This window comes from Tenrec ecaudatus, chromosome 5 (genome assembly GCF_050624435.1).
Source record: "Tenrec ecaudatus isolate mTenEca1 chromosome 5, mTenEca1.hap1, whole genome shotgun sequence".
NCBI lineage: Eukaryota > Metazoa > Chordata > Mammalia > Afrosoricida > Tenrecidae > Tenrec > Tenrec ecaudatus.
In genome coordinates this window covers 138,312,646-138,336,321 of record NC_134534.1, presented here as the reverse complement: position 1 = coordinate 138,336,321, position 23,676 = coordinate 138,312,646, and the positions used below count along the sequence as shown (strand labels likewise).

General features: G+C 48.8%; 1 protein-coding gene across 3 annotated transcripts in view; it reads right to left on the bottom strand.

Moving 5' to 3' along the window:
* ADAMTS9 (ADAM metallopeptidase with thrombospondin type 1 motif 9) overlaps positions 1–23,676 on the bottom strand; it is a 180,630-nt gene that overhangs the window by 33,347 nt on the left and 123,607 nt on the right. For 2 of the 3 annotated variants that reach the window (XM_075549934.1, XM_075549935.1), the window contains exons 29-30: positions 11,211–11,378; positions 3,801–3,974 (exon numbers count right to left, since the gene is read on the bottom strand). In XM_075549934.1, coding sequence (XP_075406049.1) covers positions 3,801–3,974; positions 11,211–11,378 — 342 coding nt within the window. The remainder of the gene's footprint in view (positions 1–3,800; positions 3,975–11,210; positions 11,379–23,676) is intronic. The other variant, XM_075549936.1, reaches the window with a different exon arrangement.

Below are 23,676 nucleotides of genomic sequence, written 5' to 3'. Positions count from 1 at the left end.
AAGTGCAGAGTGGAGACCCAAGGCCCAAGTGTCGGCCACTGGAGATCCCCTCATAGAGGGGTTTAGGAGAGGAGATCAGTCAGTCAGGGTGCGAGGTAGTACCGATGAAGAACACAGCTTTCCCCTAGATCCTGGATGCTTCCTCCCCCCAACTACCATGATCCAAATTCTACCTTGCAGACCTGGATAGGGCAGAGGTTGTACGCTGGTACATATGAGGGCTAGAGGCACAGGGAATCCAGGGTGGATGATACCTTCAGGACCAAGGGTGTGAGGGGCAATGCTGGGAGAGTGTAGGGTGAGTGGGTTGGAAAGGGGGAACTGATTACAAGGATCCACATGTGACCTCCTCCCTGGGAGAGGGACGGCAGAGAAGGGGGGGGGGAAGGGAGACTCCGAATAGAGAAAGATATGACAAAATAACGATGTATAAATTACAAAGGGCACATGAGGGAAGGGGGAGCGGGGAGGGAGGGGGAAAAAAAACAGGACCTGATGCAAAGGGCTTAAGGGGAGAGCAAATGCTTTGAGAATGATTGGGGCAGGGAATGTATAGATGTGCTTTATACAATTGATGTATGTATATGCATGGATTGTGATAAGAGGTGTATGAGTCCCTAATAAAACGTATAAAAAGAAAAGGAAAAAAAAAAGAAAAGAAAATGATCAGGGCAAAGAATGTACAGATGTGCTTTATACAATTGATGTATGTATATGTATGGACTGTGATAAGAGTTGTATGAGCCCCTAATAAAACGTTAAAAAAAATAGGGTCCCTGGAAAGAAAAGGAAAAAATGCACCCCAAAAGCAAACAGGAGGCCTGGGGTGTTTTCAAAGGGTTGCTGCCGAAGAGGAAGATGTAAAACGCACCCCCCTTCCTCATCCTGCCCCAAGACCTGGCCGTGCTGCCACTGAGTTCCAGCTCTCGGGCTCCTATAAGATAGAGCAGAAGTGTCCCTATGGATTTTCAAGACTGGAAATCTTTATATGAGCAGAGAGCCTCATCTTTCTCCTATGGAGTAGCTGTTGAGTTTGAACTGCTGACCTTGCGATCAGAGGCTCACTGCTTAATTCAGTACACCACCAGACTAAGTAATTGTTTGTGTCACCCAGGCCCTCAGGGTAGCATGAAAGAGACTTTTTAAAAATAATGGACTGCATTTCTAAGTGATCTGATGAGTGTTTAATGGGAATTTCTGATAGGGAACACAGATGCAACTAACAATTATACGAGGACAATAGGCAAAAACCAAGACAGTGGCGGGCCAGCAGACATGCGGTCCCCAAGGCATACGCTTGGTCTCCTTGCTGCGGGGAGGTCCTGAGGGGCCATGTTTTGCTTCTCCCTGACCCAGCTGCCTTGAGCCTCGCTCTACCAACTTACTGCCACTCGACGGTCTCCCCCATTTTCCTACTCATCCTCTCCACAGCCACGTCCACCTTCTGAACACTCCACTCAGGTTGAGGAAAAGAAAAACCTGGGGAGTTTCTTGACTGTTATGAGTGATCCCCCCTGCTGAGAGGCTTCCAGTGTAAACTGGTGGTCTCCGGTGCCTTTCTTAGATACATACAGGAACCGACCAGGTACTTCCTTCTGTCTCCTATGTCGGTAGTGAGTGTGCTAGAAAGATGTGACGAAAAATATTAAACCGTCCATCTACACAGCACATGCCAAGATGTATACTTTGAGCAAACTTTGCATAATCGGAGAAGAGGAATTTCGTGTTTATGTGGCAAGATTATTTCCATTCTTTGCAACTCAGAAGGAATTATAAATGGAGCTTGTCTCCAGCATTTTCAAAAGCTGGTGAATATGGGAGCAGTGAGCTCAGATTCCTTCCTACACAATCCCTCACTCTGTGCTCCTTGGAGAACTTCCCCGGGGTTGAGTTTGGCAGGAGGAGGAGAGGGAGAAGGAGAGAGGGTGGGGGCAGGGAGAGCGAGAAAGCAGAGAATGATGGGAACTGAGAATCAAGAAGGACCAGCGACTGAGGGGGAGAAACAGCGGGGTCCCTTCTTCCTCCTATACCCCCCACTGGCAACACCTCCCAGTCACAAAGGGAAATCCAATCCCAGCCTGCGATTTCGGCAAGTGTTTCAAATGCAGGCCCACCCTCAGTCATCCCTGGAGCAGGACACAGGGGCCACTTGGATGCCCTGGAGTATTTCAGAATCTTACTCTGTCCTGGTGTATTCTCAATCTCTTTCCCAACTGTCTGCACAGAGTGATGGAGCATGGCAGCAACCAGAAAGACATCAGTCTCCGAATGAACTCGCCGCCAACAAGCCAAGTCTAACTCACAGCAACTCCACAGTACCCCTCGGGTTTCCAAGGTTATGGGCACAAGCAGCCTCCTCTTTCTCCTATGGGTGGGCTAGTGGGGTTGAACTGGAGGCCCTGGGGTGAGGAGTACAATGGCCCACCACCGGGACAAGTTAGGGTTAGACGTTCAACTCATTATAACGAGAGAATGCCCAGAGAAGTTCAGAGAATCCTTGTTGGAAGTCACCCAGGACTGCGCTGGGTTAGGTATTGCCTTTGGGGAATTCAATACTCTGAATGGCTCAAGGACAATTAGTTGGAAATGTAACAGTTTTATCTGTTAACCCCTGCCACGATGTGGTACATATTTTAAAAATCTAGAAGGAAAACAAGCAAAAGGACTGAGCAGACAGAAAGGGTGACATTCCCAAAGCTGAGAGGCCTGCAAAGAATGGACGTCATTCATCAGGAGGTTGAGGGGCGTGGAGAGGACAGGCGTGGCTTCAGGGAACGAACTGAGGACCACGTCTCTCTTGCTTCCTCCACTAGCTAGAGATATGACACTTGGATAAGTGTTAGCACCTCTCAGAAGGACAGTTTTCTTACCCACAAGACCAATAATAATTTGTAAAAATCAGGGGGGTGGATGGCACCACGCCGAGTGCAGAGCCAGCTACAGTTTAACTGTTCCGAACAAGCAAACCAATCTGTACCCTGTCCCTCCTCTTCTGAAAGTCATTCCCGGAGAAGGGGGTGGGGTGGGGAGCACTCTGCAGGGTGTGAGCGGGTGTGCACACGTGCGTGATGGGGGAGGGAGGGGAGTCCTGTTTGTTAATCGCATCTTTGGACCTGGAACAGCATGCATGACCCATTATGCTCCAAGGTCAGTGCAAAAGGCTCCGCTTCCTCATTCCCGTCTCTCCCCCTTTCTCCAAGCTAATTTCTGCTCTGGAAAGAAAGGTTCCCTCCCACTGACTTCTTACCTTCCAGGCCAGGCTTCTTCCCAGGGGCACTGAGCCTGCACCCCCACCCCAGCCCCCAATCAAACATTAACCTGGAAGGGGTGAGGGGGACACCAGTCTGGTCTATTTATGCATTGCCTGAGCAGTTTCTTCAGATGACCTCATTGTAGAAAGTTTAAAAGTTGGAAATCCCTTGCTAATTAATCAGGGTTTCACTTCAGTGCCTAGGCGTCTCCTTCCTGAATCATGAATGAGGAAAAGTACGCAGTAAGTCCTACCGAAAGTCTGCCTTGCGGCTGGTGCCGCTAACATACATGGAATCGATGTGTGAAACCCTTGGGCGGAGAGTGATCTGTGGGCATTTGGCCCCAGGCCTGCTCACGTTTTGTGGGAGGCAGCGGGCTTGGAGCAGTCAGGAGAAACCAGGCGCTCCGAGTCCATGCTCGCTGCTTTCTGGGAAGGAGCCAGCATCGTCACCGGCCAGTGGCTTCACCAGCTTCACGGAGAAGGAGGAGATGCTATCTGGGGGTCGAGCGAACCGCCTGGCAGGTGCTCGCTCGGTGCCTCGACTTACTTCTTGCCACTCCTCTGGCCGCCACGCGTAGCGCGGGCACGGCGGGCCGTGGCAGGCGCGCTCCGCCTCCGGTCGGGCGTACGGGTTGCACTCGGTCACTCTGGCGATCTTGTGAGCGCCCATCTGACAGGCCACGTTCCTCTGCTGCGTGCCTTGGCCGCAGGACGCTGAGCACTGCGGAGACAGAGCATGTAAGTGGAGCGTTCGCTCATTTCCCCGGAGGAGGGGTCCATTCGGGCGACTGCCCTCCTGGGTGGGGAAGGTGGCAGAGGAGGGGACTGCTCTCCTAATTCAATGATGTTCCTAGTTTATTTCTAATTCCCCTGTGAAGGAGACTCAAGAGGACTGGCAGGTCTTAAATCTGGAGTCTCCCGGCACGGCTGTTTGGGGGAAGTTGCTGAAGTTAGGGAACTCTTGGAGGGAGGGGCAGGGTGGGAGACACCATTATGAAACAGCGAGCGGGACCTAGAACTATCACTGCTGTGTGAAATGCAAATCCCAAATGATTTCCATGCGGAGGATTTGAGGTTCCTGAAAATTGGGGAGCCAGTATCGTAAGGGGGGGTGGGGAGGGTTCTTGGCACATGAAAAGCAGAACCAAGGAGGGACTTAATGGTGAAGGGCAGGCAGCCTTGGAAGCAACATCATGGCTCTGTCACTTACTTTCCTGCGCTTTGTCTTCCTAGATGTGGGATTTTTTTTAACCATAGACTGTACTCAAGTATTAGTATCTATTTACAACCTCAGATGAATAAAACCAGAGTCAAAGCTAAAGAGAAAAAAACAAAAAACATTTTCTAGGACCTAATGTTTTCAGCTCTTGAAAAATACCGTTAATCATGTTGAAGCATTTTGTTGACCAACTTGCAGAACACCATATTAAATCTGCAATTAACTTTCCTCCAAATTAATTTTTAATGGCTTCCTCATTGCTGGGTTTCATAATCTCACTTTGGGGCAGGCCAAGAATTATTGTCTTTATTAAGGGTCTGACAAGTCAGAAACGAACAGCAATGTTGTATTGGAAAGAGGCGCGCATTGTTGCTCTGAGTTATTAAAAATTATTACGAAATCTTTGTGAGAGCTCAGCCTCCATTAGTTTGTCTGGTGTTAAGAAAACAAGTTTAGTATCCATTAAAGTCATATTCCTAAGAGGAAGTCTTCTTAAAAAATAAAATAATCAAGAATAGAACCAAGCTCTTTTAACGTGGGAAGAGATTCTTACGTAATTAACCTGCAGTGGCATCTATCTGTCTCTGAGGCTAACGGGCGTTTACTATCCAGAAGCACAGCTAGGTGGAATTCTGCCGAATATGAATTTTTCCCTCCCCATTGCAGATTTCAAGATACTGGGAGTGAGGGCAGACGGAAGGCAGCTGGGGGAATGGTATTGCTTCAGAGGGAGGTCACTCAAGCCCGCTGAAGTGCAGAGAATAATTCACATCACTAGGCTGGTGACCATTGTTAGTTTTTAAAGTGTCTTTGTTGGGTTGGATGAGTTTCTGACCCAAAGGAAACCAGACTTTTAAAGTCGCTCTGTCCTGCTTCAGTGGGAGGATCCCTGCGTCTTGACTACAGACCGTGGGCATGCTGTGTTGGCGGCCCCCTGTGCGTCTATGTTGGGAAAGCACCAGCAGAAGAGCCTTCTACCATGAGAATACCAGAAATGCCCACACATCATCACCAACCGCACAAACAGCTACCACCATCATAAAGACACGAGACCATCTGGATTGGAGGCCAGATTCCAAAGATTGTATTTCCTGAACAAATGCCTCCCCATACAAACACAGGGAAAGAATGACCCGAGGCGTAGTCAACAAGTTTCAGTTCGGAATAGGACTAAAATGTACTTGAAATTTCACAATGTTTTCAAATAAGGTAAAAGAAGACTTGGGGGCAAACGTTACAACCTGCTGGCGGTAAAACCTTGTCCCGGCCAGCAAGCAAACTAAAGCACTTGTTGATGTCCTTGCTGCTGAGTCAATTACGGGTAGGTTCAAGGCAGGCCAGGTATGAAGAGCCATCAGTCCTGGCTATAAAGAAGATAATCATGGCAGCATTGATTAGGTTTCCAAAGGAATAACTGGGACATGGCCAGGCTCAATTCATATATTGATCCGGCTGTTGAAGTTTATACTATCAAAGCTGGGCTCACCGTGCCTGAAGCCTAGAGCCCCAGTAGCAGCCCTGTACTTCCTGAGCAATGCACCCGAGGACATCCTGGTGCAAAACGAGAAGTGCCTGTGTGTTAGCTCTTGGTGTGTTCCTTCGGTGGGTATCAAGGGGGCAAGCATGTGCACACAGAGCCGGCAAGGCCTGCTGGGTAAGCTGTGAGATTTGTGCAGAGGCCCCATGAATAAACAGCATGGCACAGCCTCTGCGTGACCCTGAGGGTGGTAGTGGTGACGTGCGGGTGTGTACTGGAGTATTTTCGGTTAGTGCGTAAAGAAAGGAAAGCGAGCAGCCTCTGGTAATGTGTGCCCCACCCCCTATGGCCATCAGTCTAGCACAGCCGCCTGCTTGTGCAGCTCAGCAGGTAGACATGTTCGGTTCTGTACTACTGAGCTGAGAGCTCGGCGACATCTCCTGGGACTTCCTGCTGTGTCGGGCTGGTCTGCAGAACCCGCCCAGCTACAGCGGGTATCCTCAGCTAACAAGGCTTGGGCTCTGTGTGGAATCCCACCATAGACACTGGAAGGCCAGGAAAGCACTTCACATCATTTCTTCTGAAATAATGGTGGGGCCATTACGTTAAAGGAGGGATTAGCCTGGCCATAAACATGAACTTTCATACATGGTAATCCTACTAACCACATGCTATAGGTAAGTATATGGGGCGGGTGAATGTTATCATCCAAACAGTTCTTCGTTGTAGGGGCTGCCCTGTCCACCGTAGGATGCTCAGCAGCATGCCCGGCTTCTACCCACTACATGTCAGCAGCAGCCCACCCCCTCGGGTTGTGACACCCAACACTGACTCCAGCATTGCCAAAAGGCCTCCCAAACGAAACTCACTGCTGCTGAGCCAATTCTGACTCAGAGTCCCTATAAAACAGGGTAGAACTGCCCCTCTGGATTTACAAGCATGTACTCCTTTAGAGGAGAAGAAAGCCTCGTTTTTCTCCTTTGGAGAGGCCAGTGGTTTCAAACTACTGACCTTGTTTGCAGCCCAACTTGTAACACCACCACCCACATACACCCATCGAGAACTGCTACTCTGGACTATGTATTTTATGCAAAGTGTCTTTCTACTCCCTAATACGCTTTTGAGGCAGATATTCAAAACAAACTACAAAGCAAAGCAGACACACACAGAACTCAAGCCAAAATAAGACACAAGGCAGTCAAAATAAATTGCGCACTGAGCCTCATAGCCTAACTACTGTGAATGAGAATTTGGCTTCAGGTTTTAGGAGATGGTGCTCATGGCCGCAGTCTCTAGACTATGTCAGAAAGAGTGTGGGCCTCTAAGAGGCCTGTGTTCAGTAGGCCAGCATCAATGCCCCCAGTCCAAACACAAACAACATCAACGGAGCACACAGATCAATAACGCCACGCTCCTTCTCATCACCGGCCATGTGCGCGTGGTCTACTTCATTCCTCAAAGGACATAGGCACACGCATGTCATGGCATCCACAACGTCCTCAAAGAACACCACCAGATGCAAACACCACCACCACCACACTGCTCTGATGGTCTTAGCAAAGAGCCCCAACCCAAAGTGAGTGGTAGATTCTTACTGCAATTTGCCTATTTCCATTTGGGCATGGAACCTGGGTTTGTTTTTGTTGTTGTTGTTTTGTTTTTTTAAAGATCCGTTCTTTCACTGAACCTGAAACCTCTCTCAGTGCATTGTTTTTAGCACCACTAACCCCAGGCTGCTGATGAAACCGTGGCATCACATCGGCCCATCCTGGCCAGGGCTCTGTATTGCAGCATCTGGAGCGGACGGAACGGTGGTGTCGTGCTCCTCACTGTAATCTGAGCATTTCTTCTTTTTCTCTGTGATCCTCACCAACAGCAGCAGTGTTATTCGGGAATAGGGGAGTTACAATGTGGAAGTGGACTGCAATGCTTTTATAACACGGCCCTAGACAACCTTCACACCTGCCTGAACTATCAACTGACTTTCATGGTGACTTTTGCTTTAGAATGTCACACGCATCCCCTAGTTCTTGATGTGAATCATCTAAACAAGAAGGACTTTTGGGGGGAAGACGGAGTTTTGGGGGAAGCTCTTGAAGATGTTAGTGGGTATGTTTTCTAATAAAAAGCCAGTTTTTTTTTGACAAATCAAGATTTTCAAGAAGGTGTAGAAATGAAGTATTCTACTTTGAACTTGGAAAGATCAATTTTGGAGGGCGAGCGCTTCATAGGCTATATCGATTGTGCTAAGAACTGTGTGAGCCCCCAATAAAATGATTAGAGCAAGAAAAAAAGGAGGTTCATAGGGCAATAACCACCTCCTATCCAAGGTTTCCCAGGCATTCTGCTCAGGTGAGAAATTGTGCTGACCAGCGATAATGCATCTGAACTCCAAGGCAGGAGGACCAGAATACAGCAGTAGCACCAGACAGACAGTTTAAGTCATGTTGCCAAGGGGAACTCACTCTTCTTTTTTGCCTATTGCTGTCTTCTGATTGGTAAACGCTGCTATTTACCAATAGATCATTAGTAAGGCAACATCAGAGTCAAACCCTGGGGCTTTCCCCATCAATCCTTGGGTCTGATTATTTCCAGGCAAACTTGTAAATTGCAGAAATCAAATTGTAGCCATGCGACACCTTGTTTGCTTGGTTCTTCTGATTCATTGTTACAAATCCAATCAGGTATTAGGAAGCGGGCCACCAGATGCATCCCCGTACTGTGTTCACTTGTTTTCTTCTAGGCAAAGGTATCTTGACTTTTCTAAGCAACCATTTTGCAAAGATGTGATCTTTCTGGGGAGCAATCTGATTGTACTATTATTACCTTATGCCGACGCCACCCCCACCTGCTTTCAACCTAATCACCTCAGCTTGGTAAGCAATGTGGGGCTTTCCATCAAGATCAACAAGATGCTGGAGTAACACTCCCTCTCTGTGTACCACTAAAGCCCCAAAGATTTTCTTTTTAGGTTTTTTTTTTAATTGAATAATTTGGCCTTAAAAGGAGCGTTGTTTATATGCACTGAACTTAATCTTGAGGGCGGGCTGCAAACAGATACGGTAGAGGTTGGGGAACATAAGGGGAAGTAACACAGCACGAAATTCTATAAGAGGACAAGCTCATTACTGCGGTCTCTTAAATAATGTCAGCCACAGGCTTTTACCTGAATCGAACCACTGGGTGCAAAAGCTGAACGTCGAACTGACCAAACCCAAACCCAATTCACGGCCACGGCATCAGCTCTGCCCCTGTGGGTTTCTGAGACTATAAAAAAGTCTCTCTTTCTCCCAAGGAGCAGGAGGTGATCTTGAACTGCTGATCTCCCAGTTCATAACCACTACAGCACCAGGGCTCCGTAACAGTGCTCATGTAAATGAACCATGATGACAGACGTCCAAGATGAAATGCAGCCTTGAAATGTGACCTCTTACAGAAGCCAGAAGATGCTAATTCTGGTTGGATACAGATCCTTGGGATGAATATATATATAATATATAAAATATATGTATATATTATATATATATAATATGGCTTATTATTATAAGAGTCCTGGATGTGGAGCGAATGGTTAAGGTCTCAACTACTAACTGAAAGGTTGGTGGCATGGATCCCTACCCCAACGGGCCCTCTGAAGAAAGAAATGGTGATCTACATGAGACAGGTCCCAGCCGGAAACCGATGGAGAGAGCTCTCCTCTGCACACGTGGTCCCCACAAGATGGAATACCTGGTAAGCTACAGTCTTCAGTTTTGCATTTCTGTGAAGTGGAATGTTGGTAGGGAGGGAGCAGGAACAGGGTACACTTCAGGGGAGCTGAGAAGCCAAGGTCAACCCTTTTCCTGTCAAGTTGATTCTGACTCCTTATAGGGCTGCCCCTGAGGGCTTCCCAAGCTGCTGCTTGACAGAAGCAGAGTGCCAGGTGGGCTAGAAGCACCAGCCGTTAGGGGAGCAGCCAACTACTTAATTACTGTGCCACTGAGGTTCAGGAGCATTTAGGAGATATTCTGGTTCCTAGAGGAATTTTCCACGGGTCGTATTGAAGTTAAGGCTTCCTGAACTCTTTCCAGTGTTAACTTAGCTGTGTCCAAAGCTGCTCTGGGCCTTAAGAACCAGGACTCTGGCTCTGAAAGGACCAATTCTAGGTTCTGCTAAACTTGAGCTTTGTTCTCAATTCTCTGAAGTGAGCTCTTTAATTCTCCGCTGCATAGAGAACCGGAAATACAGTAAAACCTCATTGGGTCATGTTAAGGGAGAGAAGGAGCTGCATTAACTGCAGAATATTTTCAAAGAGATTGAGTCATATAACTTTTAAAGTAAGTACCTTGAACCAAACTGAAAAGACGTGCATGCATGGAATGCCAAGAGCTTTACTTAAGGACGGCGTCCGAAGGACTGCTGTTCACATGTCACTTATTCACAGGGAGATGGAAGCTTCCAGAGGTCCTTCGGAAAGCTCACCAAGGAAAGAAACTCATGTGCACTTCCCAACTAGATTATCAAACCTTTAGAATTAGTGGAAAAGTCTAATGGAATGATTTCGTGGATACTTAGCAGTCTCCCTTCCCCATCCAATACACACATCACTCTCACCCGTCCAACAAAACATGCTCTGGAGGGCCTCTCAGAGTAAGACTCCCACGGTAAGAACTTGGCACAAAGTTACTGTACGTAATCCTCCTGAGAACAATATAAAGGAGCTGTTCAGCTCTGAGGCTTCCGGAAGAGCAAATAAGTCACCCAGGGTCATTCAGCTAGAAAATGGCACAGAGAACTCTCCCGTCTGCCCCTCACCTCTGTTATAAGCAAGGACAAGGCTGCAGAAGTAGTTTCTTAATACTTAATATTAAGGGCCCTTTCTTCAAGGGCCTCAGAGGTCAATTTACGCAGTTCCTGCCAATTTCAGTGTGATCTGAGTTAGTATTTTCCTAAGTGGTGAATAATAGTAATAGTAATTAAAAATAATGATGATGAGTGCCCCCAGGAAGCACGGAGGGTTACTCTGTGCTAGCAGTCAGCTATTACCACCCAGACTAACTCATCACCACTCCCTCGGAGGTGTTGAGCAAAGCACCACAAGTTGAGGCCGCTTGTCCAAGGTCACACAGCTCCTAAGCCTTTTGATGATCAAGCCCTTCCCACCCAGTCTCCGGCTCCCCTGGGAGAAAGCACAGCCCTGCAGAGAAAGACAGATCTTTACAGCGGGGCTGTTCCCCCTGCAGAGTGTTAGGAAGCAGTGGGAAGAGGAGAAGGTCGCTCACCTGACTCCAGGCTCCAGCCTTCCATTTGGGGCATCTTCCTCCTCGACACTTTCTGTGCCCATGTGGCTTAGCAAGGTGTTTACAGTAATCACTTTCTAAATGGGTTCCATCTTTTGCCATGCAGTAAACATGTCGCTGTTTATGCCCTCGACCACAAGAGACAGAACACTGCAATATAAAGCAATGGCAAGGTTGTTTTTTTCCTTTTGTTTTTGTTTTTCAATCACCTCAAGAGATGCTAAGACCACGCCTAGCAAAAGCTACCATGTCCCCCCTTTTCCAGGGCCCTGTTTGGAGGACGGTTCACACCTCAGCAGGGGAGGACGGTGGCAGGGACACGTCCCTAGCATTACTGCAGCACTGCTGGTCACTCAAAGTGTGTGCGCAAATTCTGATAATTGAGACCAAAATACTGCCCAGGAACACGCCATGACCCGTGACTCTGATTTCCAGAAGCCCTACTATGGAGACATGCCAAGGACCCCCTTTGTACACCTCACTTCCTCGGTGCGCTTGGGCCAAGGCATTTCTTCACCTAAACACCCAGTGGCTCGGATTGGGGAAGCCCCTCTTTCAAATCACAACTGTGTCCCATGCCCTAAATGGACTCTTCAAGGAAGTAGTTCCATCCTTTCCCAGATACGGCACTCTTCTTTGTCCGGTCCACAGGAGGACGGCGGGCAAGGCACATTAGAACCCGAAAGATCAGCTTGCAGGTAAGTTCGTGCCGACTGCAGGAGCGAGGCAACACTTCTCACCTCTGACCTGCAGGTTCACTGAACTGTTGGAAATGCAACCTTGTCTGACCACATCTAAGAGACTTGACTTTGATTTCAGATTAGGTTTCTCAGAAAGATTTAGGAATCCAAGTGCCCGTGGAGTCAGGACAGAAATTTCAAATGACAGTTTGTGGTAGAACAGGCGAGAGGCCAGCCTCAGTGAATGCACTGTGATAGATGTTCAACTCTGATGGCTCATTAGGGATTATAGAACATTATAGAAGTCCTTACCACCCGGAGCCTAAGCTTGCTGGCTCAGGTTTTCAAGGCGCATTATTTTTCAGTCTAACGCTCTTGTGTTTCAGAGGGAAATGAGTTTAAGAATGAAGAACAAAATATGAACATGCAATGAAAATAGATTTCAAGTGTCATTTCCTTCTATTCAATATTTCTCACTTTCCCCATTAGCTTGGTGATTCTGTTAACTTGAATTGCCAGCAGGCCCTTTTATGCCTAACAGACAAATAGAACCATGTCAAACAAGTACCCTGTTATTAACTGAACCACTATTACCAAACATAACCATTCATAAATGTGTCAGCCAAGTTTTTACTAGTAAACCGTTATAAAACTGGCAATAGTCGTTGATAGAGAAAATGAAGATATTGTGTATTAACAGGTTTGGTATCGGCATTCCACTTTTACAAAGGGCAGGAGCATGACTGTTTTCATTTGATTTCTTCATTTTATGCATATTATGATTTGGTGGAGTCACCCTAGAGATCTTAAGAGACTCTCCAATGTGGAAGGAAGGAGGCAGTTAGATGATCTGCACAAAAACAAACTTAACTATTGTTCAGCCTAAAGCACATTGACGTGTCTAAAAACCTAGAAATCTAGAGAAAGGCCACAAGCACACTGCTATCAACCTTTAGTCTACTTCACATAATTTTAAAATGTTATTTCAATAAAAAAATAACAGAAGGACACACAATTAGTTTGGGGGACGAAATAAGCACTGATGGAGCCCCGGCAATGTCTCGGGCTGTGTGTTAAGCACTGGGAATACAATGACCAGCCAAGCTACACGGCCGACGGCTCACAGAGCTTTTAGACCAGTGTGGAGGCAGCGTTCTTACAATGACTAGAAGACCTGGCTAAGTCGCAGATCGAGGCGAGCGCGATGGGAGAAACGGGCCAGCGAGGTTGGCAAAGGGCTCCTAAAGCTGTTACCTGGGGCCAGATCACACAGATCCCGTAGGCCATACCATGAGTTTGGATTGCATTGTGCTCACAACGGGAACCCGCAGACAAATCTAAGTCGTCATAAGACAAGGTGTGATGGCTGTTTCTAAATGTGACTTTGGGTGCAGGGTGTCATGAGGATGGAAACACAGCATGAGTGGAAACAAAGAAAACTGCTCAGGAAACGATTACCTTTTGTCTGGCCTAGAATGGATGGCGGCTTAGACTCGGGTGGGACATGTTGGCCTGGGACAGTGTGGTGGAGTTAAGGGATGCCTCTTTTTTGGCTTGGTTTTGAGATCAGCTGCAAGGTAGAAAGGAGAGGACATGATCTGGGAGGAGTCCCAGGTCCTGTGCTGGACAACTGGCTATACTGGAGAAAACATATCCTGAGGTGGGGAAAGCTGGACAGTCATTAGGTTCCAGGTACTAACTTGGCCATAGACATACATTCCCTCTCATAAAAATCCCAGTAGTCATGGTGATAGGTACTGCTACTGGGGACCACTGGTGTTCTCAATACAATTGTTTGAAGACCTTTGGTGACTCCCAGGACAAGCAGACATCTATCTGTCAAGAGCAATTAACTCAACTCACTGCTAATGAGTCCATTCCAAGGGACTCATAATGGCCCTGTAGCACAGAACACAACTTCCCCTGGGGACTTCTGAGATGGTAAATCTTTAAATGAGCTCAGAGCCTCAAGAACTGTTGATCTTGCAGTTAGCAGAGCCACACGTTCCTCACTATGCCACCAGGCCTCCTACAAGAAAAAATCATGGCCATTGAAAACATGTGAATTGTCAATACCACCACCAGTGTAATTCATGTGTGCTGCTTCACTGGAGCAGCCAATAACTGGCGTTAGTGAAACACAGATACATAAGGTAACTTTTGAAAAAATAATGCTTTAAAAACCCTTGTGATATTTGAATGAGCTGTATCTTGTCATTCAATGTGTTATTCTTATTTGGGGCTAGAATGAAACTGATGTGGAAAAAAGACTTAGCATCTCCTACCCTGCCATCCCCCCAAAGAGCAAGATTCACTACAGATGTTACTTGCCTACAATTGTTAAGCCCTAAAAACAATTAAAGGATCCTCAAGGTATCTAATCCGACAGTAAACATCTTTCTCTTAATGCTTTTTAATTTACCAATGAAGAAAGGCAGCTGTTCTTGGAAGTTTTCATAAGTAACAGGCTAATTAATGGGCCCATTATGACTTCATAAAGACGCTGTCATTTTCAGAATCAAATAAACTCATGTCTCAGCCCTTGGATATCCTGAGGAAAATATCTGCCTGATCACTCTCTGTCCCCTCACAGGCGCTGGCATGTACACGGATGTGCATCACTGAGATGTGACGTTCAATTCAGTGCGTCACCTAGTATGTGCTATCTATTGGTCACGTTCCTGAGGCTTCTTGCTCTGGGGAGCATTTAGTTCCTTGGTCTGCCAAGAGGAGACTAACTTTTCTCTTGGGAAACAATCCAACTTTTTGAAGAGATTGATGCTTTTCCCACAACTATGAGCAAGATTCCCAAACAATGTTAGCTCTGCCTTGTTATTTAAAGACATCCAGGCCAGTATCAAGGTCAGGCGTTTCGGGCTTGCGCTTCTCGGGGACAGTTCAAAGGACGCTCTTGGACTTACGTTTACGAGTTTGACATCTTGGCAAGTCAACTCACCTGGCGGACACGGCACTCAAGACACGTGCAGTCTGCCCTTCACCCCAGTAGAGGGCTCCCTCTCTGTTGAGAGGCAGCTTCAGATGTGGTGTGCAGCTGGGACTGGGGCTTTGAAGCCTTAGGGGTCTTGTACTGGTCCTTTCATTTATACTATGGGGCAGGGGCTCTCAGTCATGAGAACCGCACTCTGCCTGCTTGGAATAGCCAAGTCTGTAGACTTCAGGAGGATGGGGTCCCCTGGGTTGCCAAGGCCGGTGAGGACCTAGATCCCCAAAGGAAAATGGAGGACAAGACAGAGTTGGTAAGGAGACCCTGAGGACCCAAGGACTAGGGAAGGGAGGATGGAGGTCAGGGTTACACACAGGATCTGGCCAGAAGAGGGCCTGGGGCTGGGAGAACTGGAGGGGCTAGAGTATGACCCGGGATTATTCAACTACAGCAGGTGTGCGATAGTCTGGGAGGGAGTCTGGGAGGGATAGTCTGGGAGGGAAGCCCTAGGAGAGAGTATCTGGGGAAACCTCCGTGATCTACGTCTAGGTCATTCTCATCTCCATGGAACCTGGGCACTTGCCAGTGCACATCCATGGGAAATGTGTTTTGTGGGATGCTACTGAGCTAGTGTATATGTCAACTGCAGGGCTGGCAACAGCTGGCCGCAGGAAGACTGGAACGGCTGAGAGAAAATATTCATTGTTGAAACCCACCACCACGTCAAGTCAAGACTCTTGACGGGATTACCTCCTGGCTAACCAGTGCTCTGGGCTGGGTTTTTGAGACAGACTTCACGGATTAATGTCAAGGCTTCTCTTTTGAGATAATAGGAAAAACGAAAATAACATTTAACTTAACTCATTTAAGCAATGTTCTGTTGGACTTTTGCCTAGCCACACCAGCTCTTTTGACCTTACTCTCATTTTGACTTGAACAAAATATAAAGGCAGATGTTACCTGGAGAGTAGGCAGCCAGAACAGATCCAATGCTGAGGATCCGGGTTCAGGATTACCTACAGCCATCACAGGGATGCCTGACGGGAGCCTCGCATGAGGGTCGGCATCACCCGACTGGGAGAACCAAAGGGAGGCCAGCCTCTACACAACGATTGTTCCACTGGCAAAACGCTTGGTAAGTCCAAGAATAGACTTTTCGGGCTCAGCCTTTGCAACATTACAGATGGAGAGCCCTGGAAACCACATGAGCCTGTCATAAACAAGCAGACGAGAGCGGCATTCTTTTGCTGCCTTCCGCGTGGGAGGCTGCCAGCGTCTCCTCGTGGAAATGAAGCCAAGGAGGGCACAGCCGTGCCAGCAGAGGTGCCCTGAAACACAAGGCCTGAGAGGAAGGACCCCTCGCAAGCTAGTGGTGAACTGATGTTGCCACGAGTTAGCTCGCTTCCCACAGGCCCTCCCGAGAGCACTCTTTCCGTGTGAGCAGCACGTCAGGCGACCTTCACTGTGAGCCAGACCCAGGTCTGAAGGTTTACTCTAAACACCACCGCGCTGCCACCAAGTCCATGCCAACTCACAGCGACCCTAGAGACCTGCCTCTGTGAGTCTCCGAGCCTGGAACCGTGCGTGGGAGTAGAAAGCGTTGTCTTTCTCCTGAGGTGGTGGTTTGGAACTGCCGCGGTGGCAGGTCGCGGCACAACCACGCCGCCACCAGGCCTCCGAGGGCTTACTAGCCGCTCTTACTTAACCCAACAGCAGCCTTGTGGCTCAGCTAAACATAAGATACTTTTTTAGCGATAAGAAGAGGGGACATTACTCGCCCAAGGTCACAGAGTTAGTAAGCAGCAGAGTCAGGCTTTGGATCTGGCGTGTCTGTCTCCAGGTCGCCATTTGAATCCTTGTGCTCTACAGAAGAAAGGCCTGGCGAAGACGACAACGACTCAGCACCACACAACCACGGCAGGCAGGAACACAGCAGGGACCTACATGAAACGTACCACTATTTCAGGATTCTCTGATTCCCCAGTGTCTGCGAACAAGAATGGCTCTGTGATGTCAGTTCGGACTTTAATATTTCCCAGCAGCAGCTCCAATGTCCAGAGAACATACAAGTCCAGGAGAGAGCAGACGCCATTTCTCTGGACCAAACTGCATGCTGGTTTTCTTTGGCCCTTTCGATGAACTCTCAGGGGGCCTGCCTGACGCCACACAGGGAATTGTTACCTCCGTTCCCTGGTGAATAGCTCTTGGCACGGTCACAAGCTAAAGCCTGCAGGTTGTAAATCTGGGCCTGTCAATTCGCCCAGGAGTAATCTTTGAGCTGTAAGGGACAGCAAAGATGATTCAGTCGCGTCTATGTATTTGACAAATTCAAGCTAGATAAAGGGAAGCGGCATGTTTCAGGTCACGCAGCAAAGAAGGCCTAGAGGGAGACGCTGAAAGAAGAGTCCTTGTCCCTGCCACAGCCCATGCTTGCCGCCAATGGTGCTGACGGCTTCCCGGCCAGTTCGTGGTGCTCTGCAGTTGCTTGGGACCACGGCAAACTGGGACTGTGGTGATGTCCATTTGAGGCTGGTCATGCTCACAGAGCTGGCGTGATGGGCTGGCCACGCAGGCGCAGCTTCCGCACCTTTGGCTTTGAGGGACTGCCAACAGTAAATGAGTAAGAGGGAGAGCAGTGACCTCTTTTTCCAAAGTGCCAGCAGTCAAGGACAACTGAGGGGACAGGCGCCCACACAGGAGATGAGTGTTCGCCTCCGGACACGCTGTCCTTCATCTTCCTGCAGAAGGCAGTGCTTTGCGGTGCTTGTTTGGGAGCCAGAGAGACCTAGGCTAGACTCCTCTCTCCACCATTTTCCACAGAGCCATTTGGGGTAAGTTCCTCGGCCTCGCTGCCCTCAGATGTCTTAGTTGAGTAGGGCGACAGGAATATTTATACTCAATAGAGATGCGTTATAATTAAATGAGAAAATGCATATAAAGGTCTTAGGATTTTTGTTCACTGTGATTGCGATCACTGCTTCTCTTGGGCGGAACCTTGTAGGAAAAAAGGTGAGTCATTTACAATCTATTATTCACTAACGGAGCCCACGGTAAAGGGCTCGGCCGCGAATGGAAGGGTGGTGTTTGGGCCTCCCTCGCAGCTTTGAGGGAGAGTAGACATGGCGATCTGCCCGTGACTGACGATGACAGCCCAAGAACCCCTGTGGGTTGATTTGCCCCCAGTGTCACCCAGGCAGCTCCGAGTGGAGCTGACCAGATGGCAAAGAGCAATAATGGCGTCCTGGGATGAGCATTCCAACACAGGCGTTGTTGGGTGACGCGGGGATGCTTTGGGCAAAATCTCACTGACGTGAGTGGGTGGAGTGCTCTTTCTTCCAGGGAAGGAAACATCCACAGAGCGGACAGCAAGGCAGGAGACTGCTCCATTGTGGCCCTTCCCCTGGATCAACTATTTCTTATTACGGCGCTCCCTTCTAACAAAGGTGGGGGAGGCACTGTATTCCTGGAGCCACATCTCCAACTGCTCCGAAACGACTTCTAATTTCCTCCTCTTATTTTAGTCAGGATGTAAGTATCATTTTTCAACGTCCCTCGCATCAGCATCCGCATGAACGACAACCGTTACCAGAGCGCACCGGCTGGCTCGGCCGCAGGAGTGAGACAGCCTTTTGTAGACAGGGCTCTCTTTCCTTGGCTCGTGGGCACATGCGGAGGGGAGATCTTTAGAGGGCTTCTCATCACATAGGAATGGCTCCAGCAGGGGAACCCGGGAACCCAAACAGGCAAGAAGGAAGGGAGAGAAAGCCCCACCCGGAAACAAGGGCCATGACGGAGGGTGGAAAGCCAGTGCTGACAGCCCTTGCCTGAAGGCTGTTTGTGTCTGGGACCACCCTGGCACTGATTACCATGAAAAGGGGCTGAGCAGGCATGGGACTGACAGGGAACACCATGGAAGGAAGCGGATGTGGGCGTTCCAGTCCTCCTGGCTGGACATGGCATTAGGCTTTCCTCCCACTGCCAATGCCCAATCCCCCCCCCTCCCCAGCCACCCCAGGCTTTACTCGGCCACAAAGGCCGGAACCAGCAGCGGAGAGAAAAGAAATTGAGGTTTGCACGTCCACATCCAGTGCACATGATGGCGAAGTAGGTGGCCCAGCAAGGGGGGTGATGGAGGCAGGCGGATAGGGGAGCCTGAGGGGAGAGGTGCCATGTTCTCTTCCTTCCTGGACCCCCAAGGATGAGGAGGCACAGGCCTCCCCCACTGCTCTCTCTCACGTTAAAGGTGCAAAGGGAATGTCTAACATTCAATACGCAGTCTCTGGAACCAGTTATGCGCGCTGTGAAGGGAAATGAGGGCTGCTCTTGGTTCTGTAGGAGTGTGGGTATGAGGTGTTTCTCACCACCGTGACAGAAAGCAAGTGCTAAGAGAAGCTGCCCGTGTGGCACCTGGTAAAAGCTCTGGTGGCCACACCCAACAGGGTCCTTTGAGGGACATGACACTGCCGGGCCCAGCCACCCTTCAGTGCCAATTCCCAAGCCCACTGCTCATTCCTGTAAGACTTCCTCTTCCCTTCCAGGCTTGGCCTTATGCTAATTTGTACGCTGACTTCAGCAGGAAGATGCCTGAAAGCACCAGGCCCCACCCCCTCTTTGGCTGGGGTGGGTGGAGACACGGGACAGATAGTCTGGCAGCAGGGTGGGAGGTGAGTGAGGTCTTTGTTCCAGGATTCTTATTTTCAGGGGCTCCAAGGTGAGTGAAGAGGTCTCTGAGAAAGTCGTGATGGGAAGGCTGTGGCTGGTGGGAGAGCAAACTGTGCTGTGAAGGTGGGCCATGATCAAGGGCCTGGCTGGACAGGCCTCGGCTACCCCGAGGTGTCATTCTGGTAGAAGGTGACAGTGCATGGGCACCTCCACTTGTCGTGGCAGATGCTCCTGTCACAGACAGGACCACACCTGGGAGGCATGCCTTTGGAAAGGAAGGCATATCTTCCCACAGCCACTGGGAAGCCGATGGAAACCAGTTCTTCTGTGATATACATGGAGTGGGGGGCACCTGAGTCTGTTCCCCAATTAGTGTCTACCCCTTGAACTTTCTTCCTCTCCAAGACCCAACCTATTTGTTATCCTGTCACATAAAGGACCCCAGGCCAGGCACAGCCAGTCTCGCTTTCTCTGCATGGCTGGCTCTTCCTCCATCCGCTTGGTGTGAAAGGAACATTTTTTTTACAAGCCAGCAATGTCAAATATCTCACAGTGAAAAATTACAACGTTTGGGGGAAGCAGCTGATATAATTAATTTGCTTCTGGGTGGATGTTAATACCATCCCAGAAATGAGGTATGCATATAGAGCTGAGAAATATATCTCAACGGGGAGAGAAAAAGGTCACATTGATAATTACTGGATGAGATGCTCATTCTCCAACTCCGCATGGTCTCGCTGGGGCTTTGGGCAGGGCACGGTCTCTCCCCATTCACACCACCCAAGCCCTCTGCACCTCCTCCTCCTGCCACCTGTGGTTGACGACGTGGCTCAAAAGTAGTACAATGAACGATCAAGATGAGAAGACAACCAAGCCAACTAAAATGCAGAGGCTGGCAACAGGGAAGACTTGCCAACCAAGTAGCTACAATGTCTGATGCTGCTCTCTACATGTCCATGATTTCTACAGTCCTCTGAAACTTATTCCAAGGGCATTTCAAGGGTTGAGCCAGAAGAATTTCTGTGGATAGGTCACATCTGCTCTGAATCCCAGCACTACCTCTTCCTTCTTGGTCGAGGCCAGATGCTCAGTGGCTCCAAGCATCGCTTCCCAATGCTGCATACTAGGGATATGAGCTGATGACCAACGGCCATCTCCAAGGTAATGGATCCCAAAGTGAACTCCTGCTCTCCTTCCATCAACCCTTTCTTTGAGTCCCCTTCAATCAAAGGCCCCTTCCCCCTTCCAGCTGTCCAATTCCCCAAACCAACAGTCATCCTCACTCTTTTCACTTCTACCTCAAATCCAAATTGCCGTGGACCAGCCAGAATCTTGCCACTTGTCTCTACATCCACTGTGAACACAGCTTGTCATCTGAGCCACTGCCATGATCATCTAACGGTCTCCGTTCCTCTTCCGAATTCAGAAGCCGGAGCCATCCTTTTCAGATACATTCATCTTCTTCCTCGCCTCAAAACTCAATGGCTTCCTATCTCCGCCAGAGTCAAAGCGAACACAACTCCTCCCGCCAGCCCCCAGCTTCCCCATCCTCCCCCTTCCTCAATTTGATAGCTTTTATCTTTCTATTCCACCCACCCTAGCCGCCTCGCTACTGCTGAAATATGCCTGGAAGGACAGTCCTTCGGGGTCTCTGTTTGGAATGCTTGCTTTTTCACTCCCCCCATCTTTGCTCCCGTGTCACCTTCTTAGCGTAGGCTTCCTCGCCCCTTTCCAGCGAGTTCCCGCTTTTCCCTCTTTCTTCCTGCTCACTCCCGGCACTGTTACGCTTTTGATTTACAGTGCATCTCACTCCCACTCCCCATGGGGATCTCTGCCCACATCTCCCATGCACGCACGGAGTGCGGTTTATGGAAAACCCTAAATACAGTGGGGCGGGGGGGGGCTTCAGAAATTTTGTAGAGAAATGGAATGATCATGGGAATATTCCCCAAACATTCTGAATCCTTCCCAGACGTAAGGAATGAAGGCACGAGTGAACTGTAACTCGCGGAACCTAGAGGCAGTTAGCTGGGAATGACAGTGGAAGGATTAGGTGAGCGTCCTGCCCAAAGCCCAGCCCACGGCAGGACTGATACATCTGTGGTGCGAATCCACCTCCTACGTCCCTTCAGTCCCAACTCTTCTGGTTGAATATTGAACTCACAGCAACAGAACTAAGTTCTATACAGGGGACATCCAAAAAGACATCTGAGAATGTGATAAAGAGATGTCAAACAGCCACGGCTAGACACGAAGGAAAACGACACGTGACAGGCCCTACCTAGTCCAGGCCTTGGCTCTGTCCCCTGACTTGGAAACATCTAACAGTAAACCATAGGGAGACACACTTCTGTTCCAAGACACCAGATCTCAGTTTGATCTCCTTTTTCAGAAAAGTCTCCTTTATTTAAGAAAAAGGCTCTTGAAGCATGGGACAACCAACCCCGAGATTCTGTAATTACAACGTGATTGCAATAGATTCAAACCCACTCCCTACAATCTCGCCACTCCCTGCCTTCTCTAGTAAATGGAAGGGCAGTTACCCAAGGAGCTCTGTGGCAGAGTGATGGTGTATTGAAACCTCCAGCTGTTTTATGGGAGAAAAGGGAGACTTCACTCCTGTAAAAAGTTACAGTCTCAGAAGCACACAGGGGCAGTTCTCCCCTGTTCTATAGAGTCACTATGAGTCGAAATTGGGTCAATGGCAGAGTTGTGGTTTTTGGTAGTTATCTGACTGTTAGGATTGGGTCTCTCCACAGGAGCCAGGAGTTCTACTTATGAAAAAATAATGAGAACCCCAGGGAGCATCATTCTGCTGATACATGAGAGGTCGCTATGTGGGGGGTGGTAGAAGACCTTGGGGAAACATTCAACCCCAAGAATGTAGCTCTAACTAACTTTCCAAAAAGCAGAGTGCAGTTTGAAAAACAAACCAAAAAAAAAACTCCCGAAACAAAATAAAACCCCACTTCCACACAGGCAAAGGCTCATTTATATTTTGCAGCACAAATCCAAACCTGTAGTTTCAAAATCCTATAGGAGAAGCATTGGCAAAACATGGGAATCTGGTCTGGATTTATAAATTAATGATTGCACGTGGTCAGGAAAGAGTCCCTGGGCGGTACAGTGAACATGCTTGGCGGATAACCGGATGATCGGAAATTTGAGTCTACCTACAAATACCTTGGAAGAAAGGCCTGGCACTCTATTTCCCCTAAATCTGTCACCTGACAACCTTGTGCAGCGTGGGTTCTTCAACTCACGGGGTTCTCGGGAGTTGGACTTGATTTGCCAGCAACTGGACAGTATGAAGGTGGGACGCGAGAGCAACCTCCCTGCACCTGTCTCCGCTGTACTCACTGTGCAGCGCGATCCTGGCATTCCCTGTCAGGCAACGGTCGGTAATGAACACCAAGCATGTAGCCCAGGATCTGCACACAGCTGGTGCTCCGAAAATGAGGGCTGCCCTTGTGATTTCTCCGTATCAATTCAGATCTATTTGGTCAACTACAACTGGTCCTTTTTTGTGTTATGTCAGGATTCTCAGCGGGTCCCTGGTGGCTGAGTGTGAAGTGGAGGAACTCATTCAGAGTCCAGTTTTTCTATAGGACCCAAGTCTTTGGGGGATCTCTTAGGGAAGATTTGTATGTGTTAAGAGTACACTGTGAAACCCCAAACTGGAAGGCACAGTCTTGTTTTTTTCTGAATCGCCCCAGCTTTACGCCATTGAGAGGGCAGTTCCTCACTTGCTCTCTATCAGTGGAAAGTATCTGCCTTAGCCAAGTTCCAGTTATCACAGATTTTACTGTCAAGAGGGAAAAGCTAAACATCCAAGCTCTAATTTTAAAGTGCTTTTGACATAGTGAGTCCATTGGCAACTTAAGGTTCAAATGATTTCTGGAAGGTGGGACCCACTTGTCTGACTGGACACAGCGAGCTCTCTTGTCCACCCTGGGCAGAGTGATGGGCAGCTGTTACTTAGGAGGGAAAAAAAGCAAACCCACCCTTAGAGTTTAAGCACGGCGAGGAAACCCCATCTTTCCTTAGAGTGGAGCTCCGACCATAAAGCCGAGAGTGAAGATACTGTCTTGGATTCCTTTTACTTGCCTTTTTGCGACCGGTGGGTTTCCCTTCCAGCCTCCAAGCGGCAGAGTCGCTACTA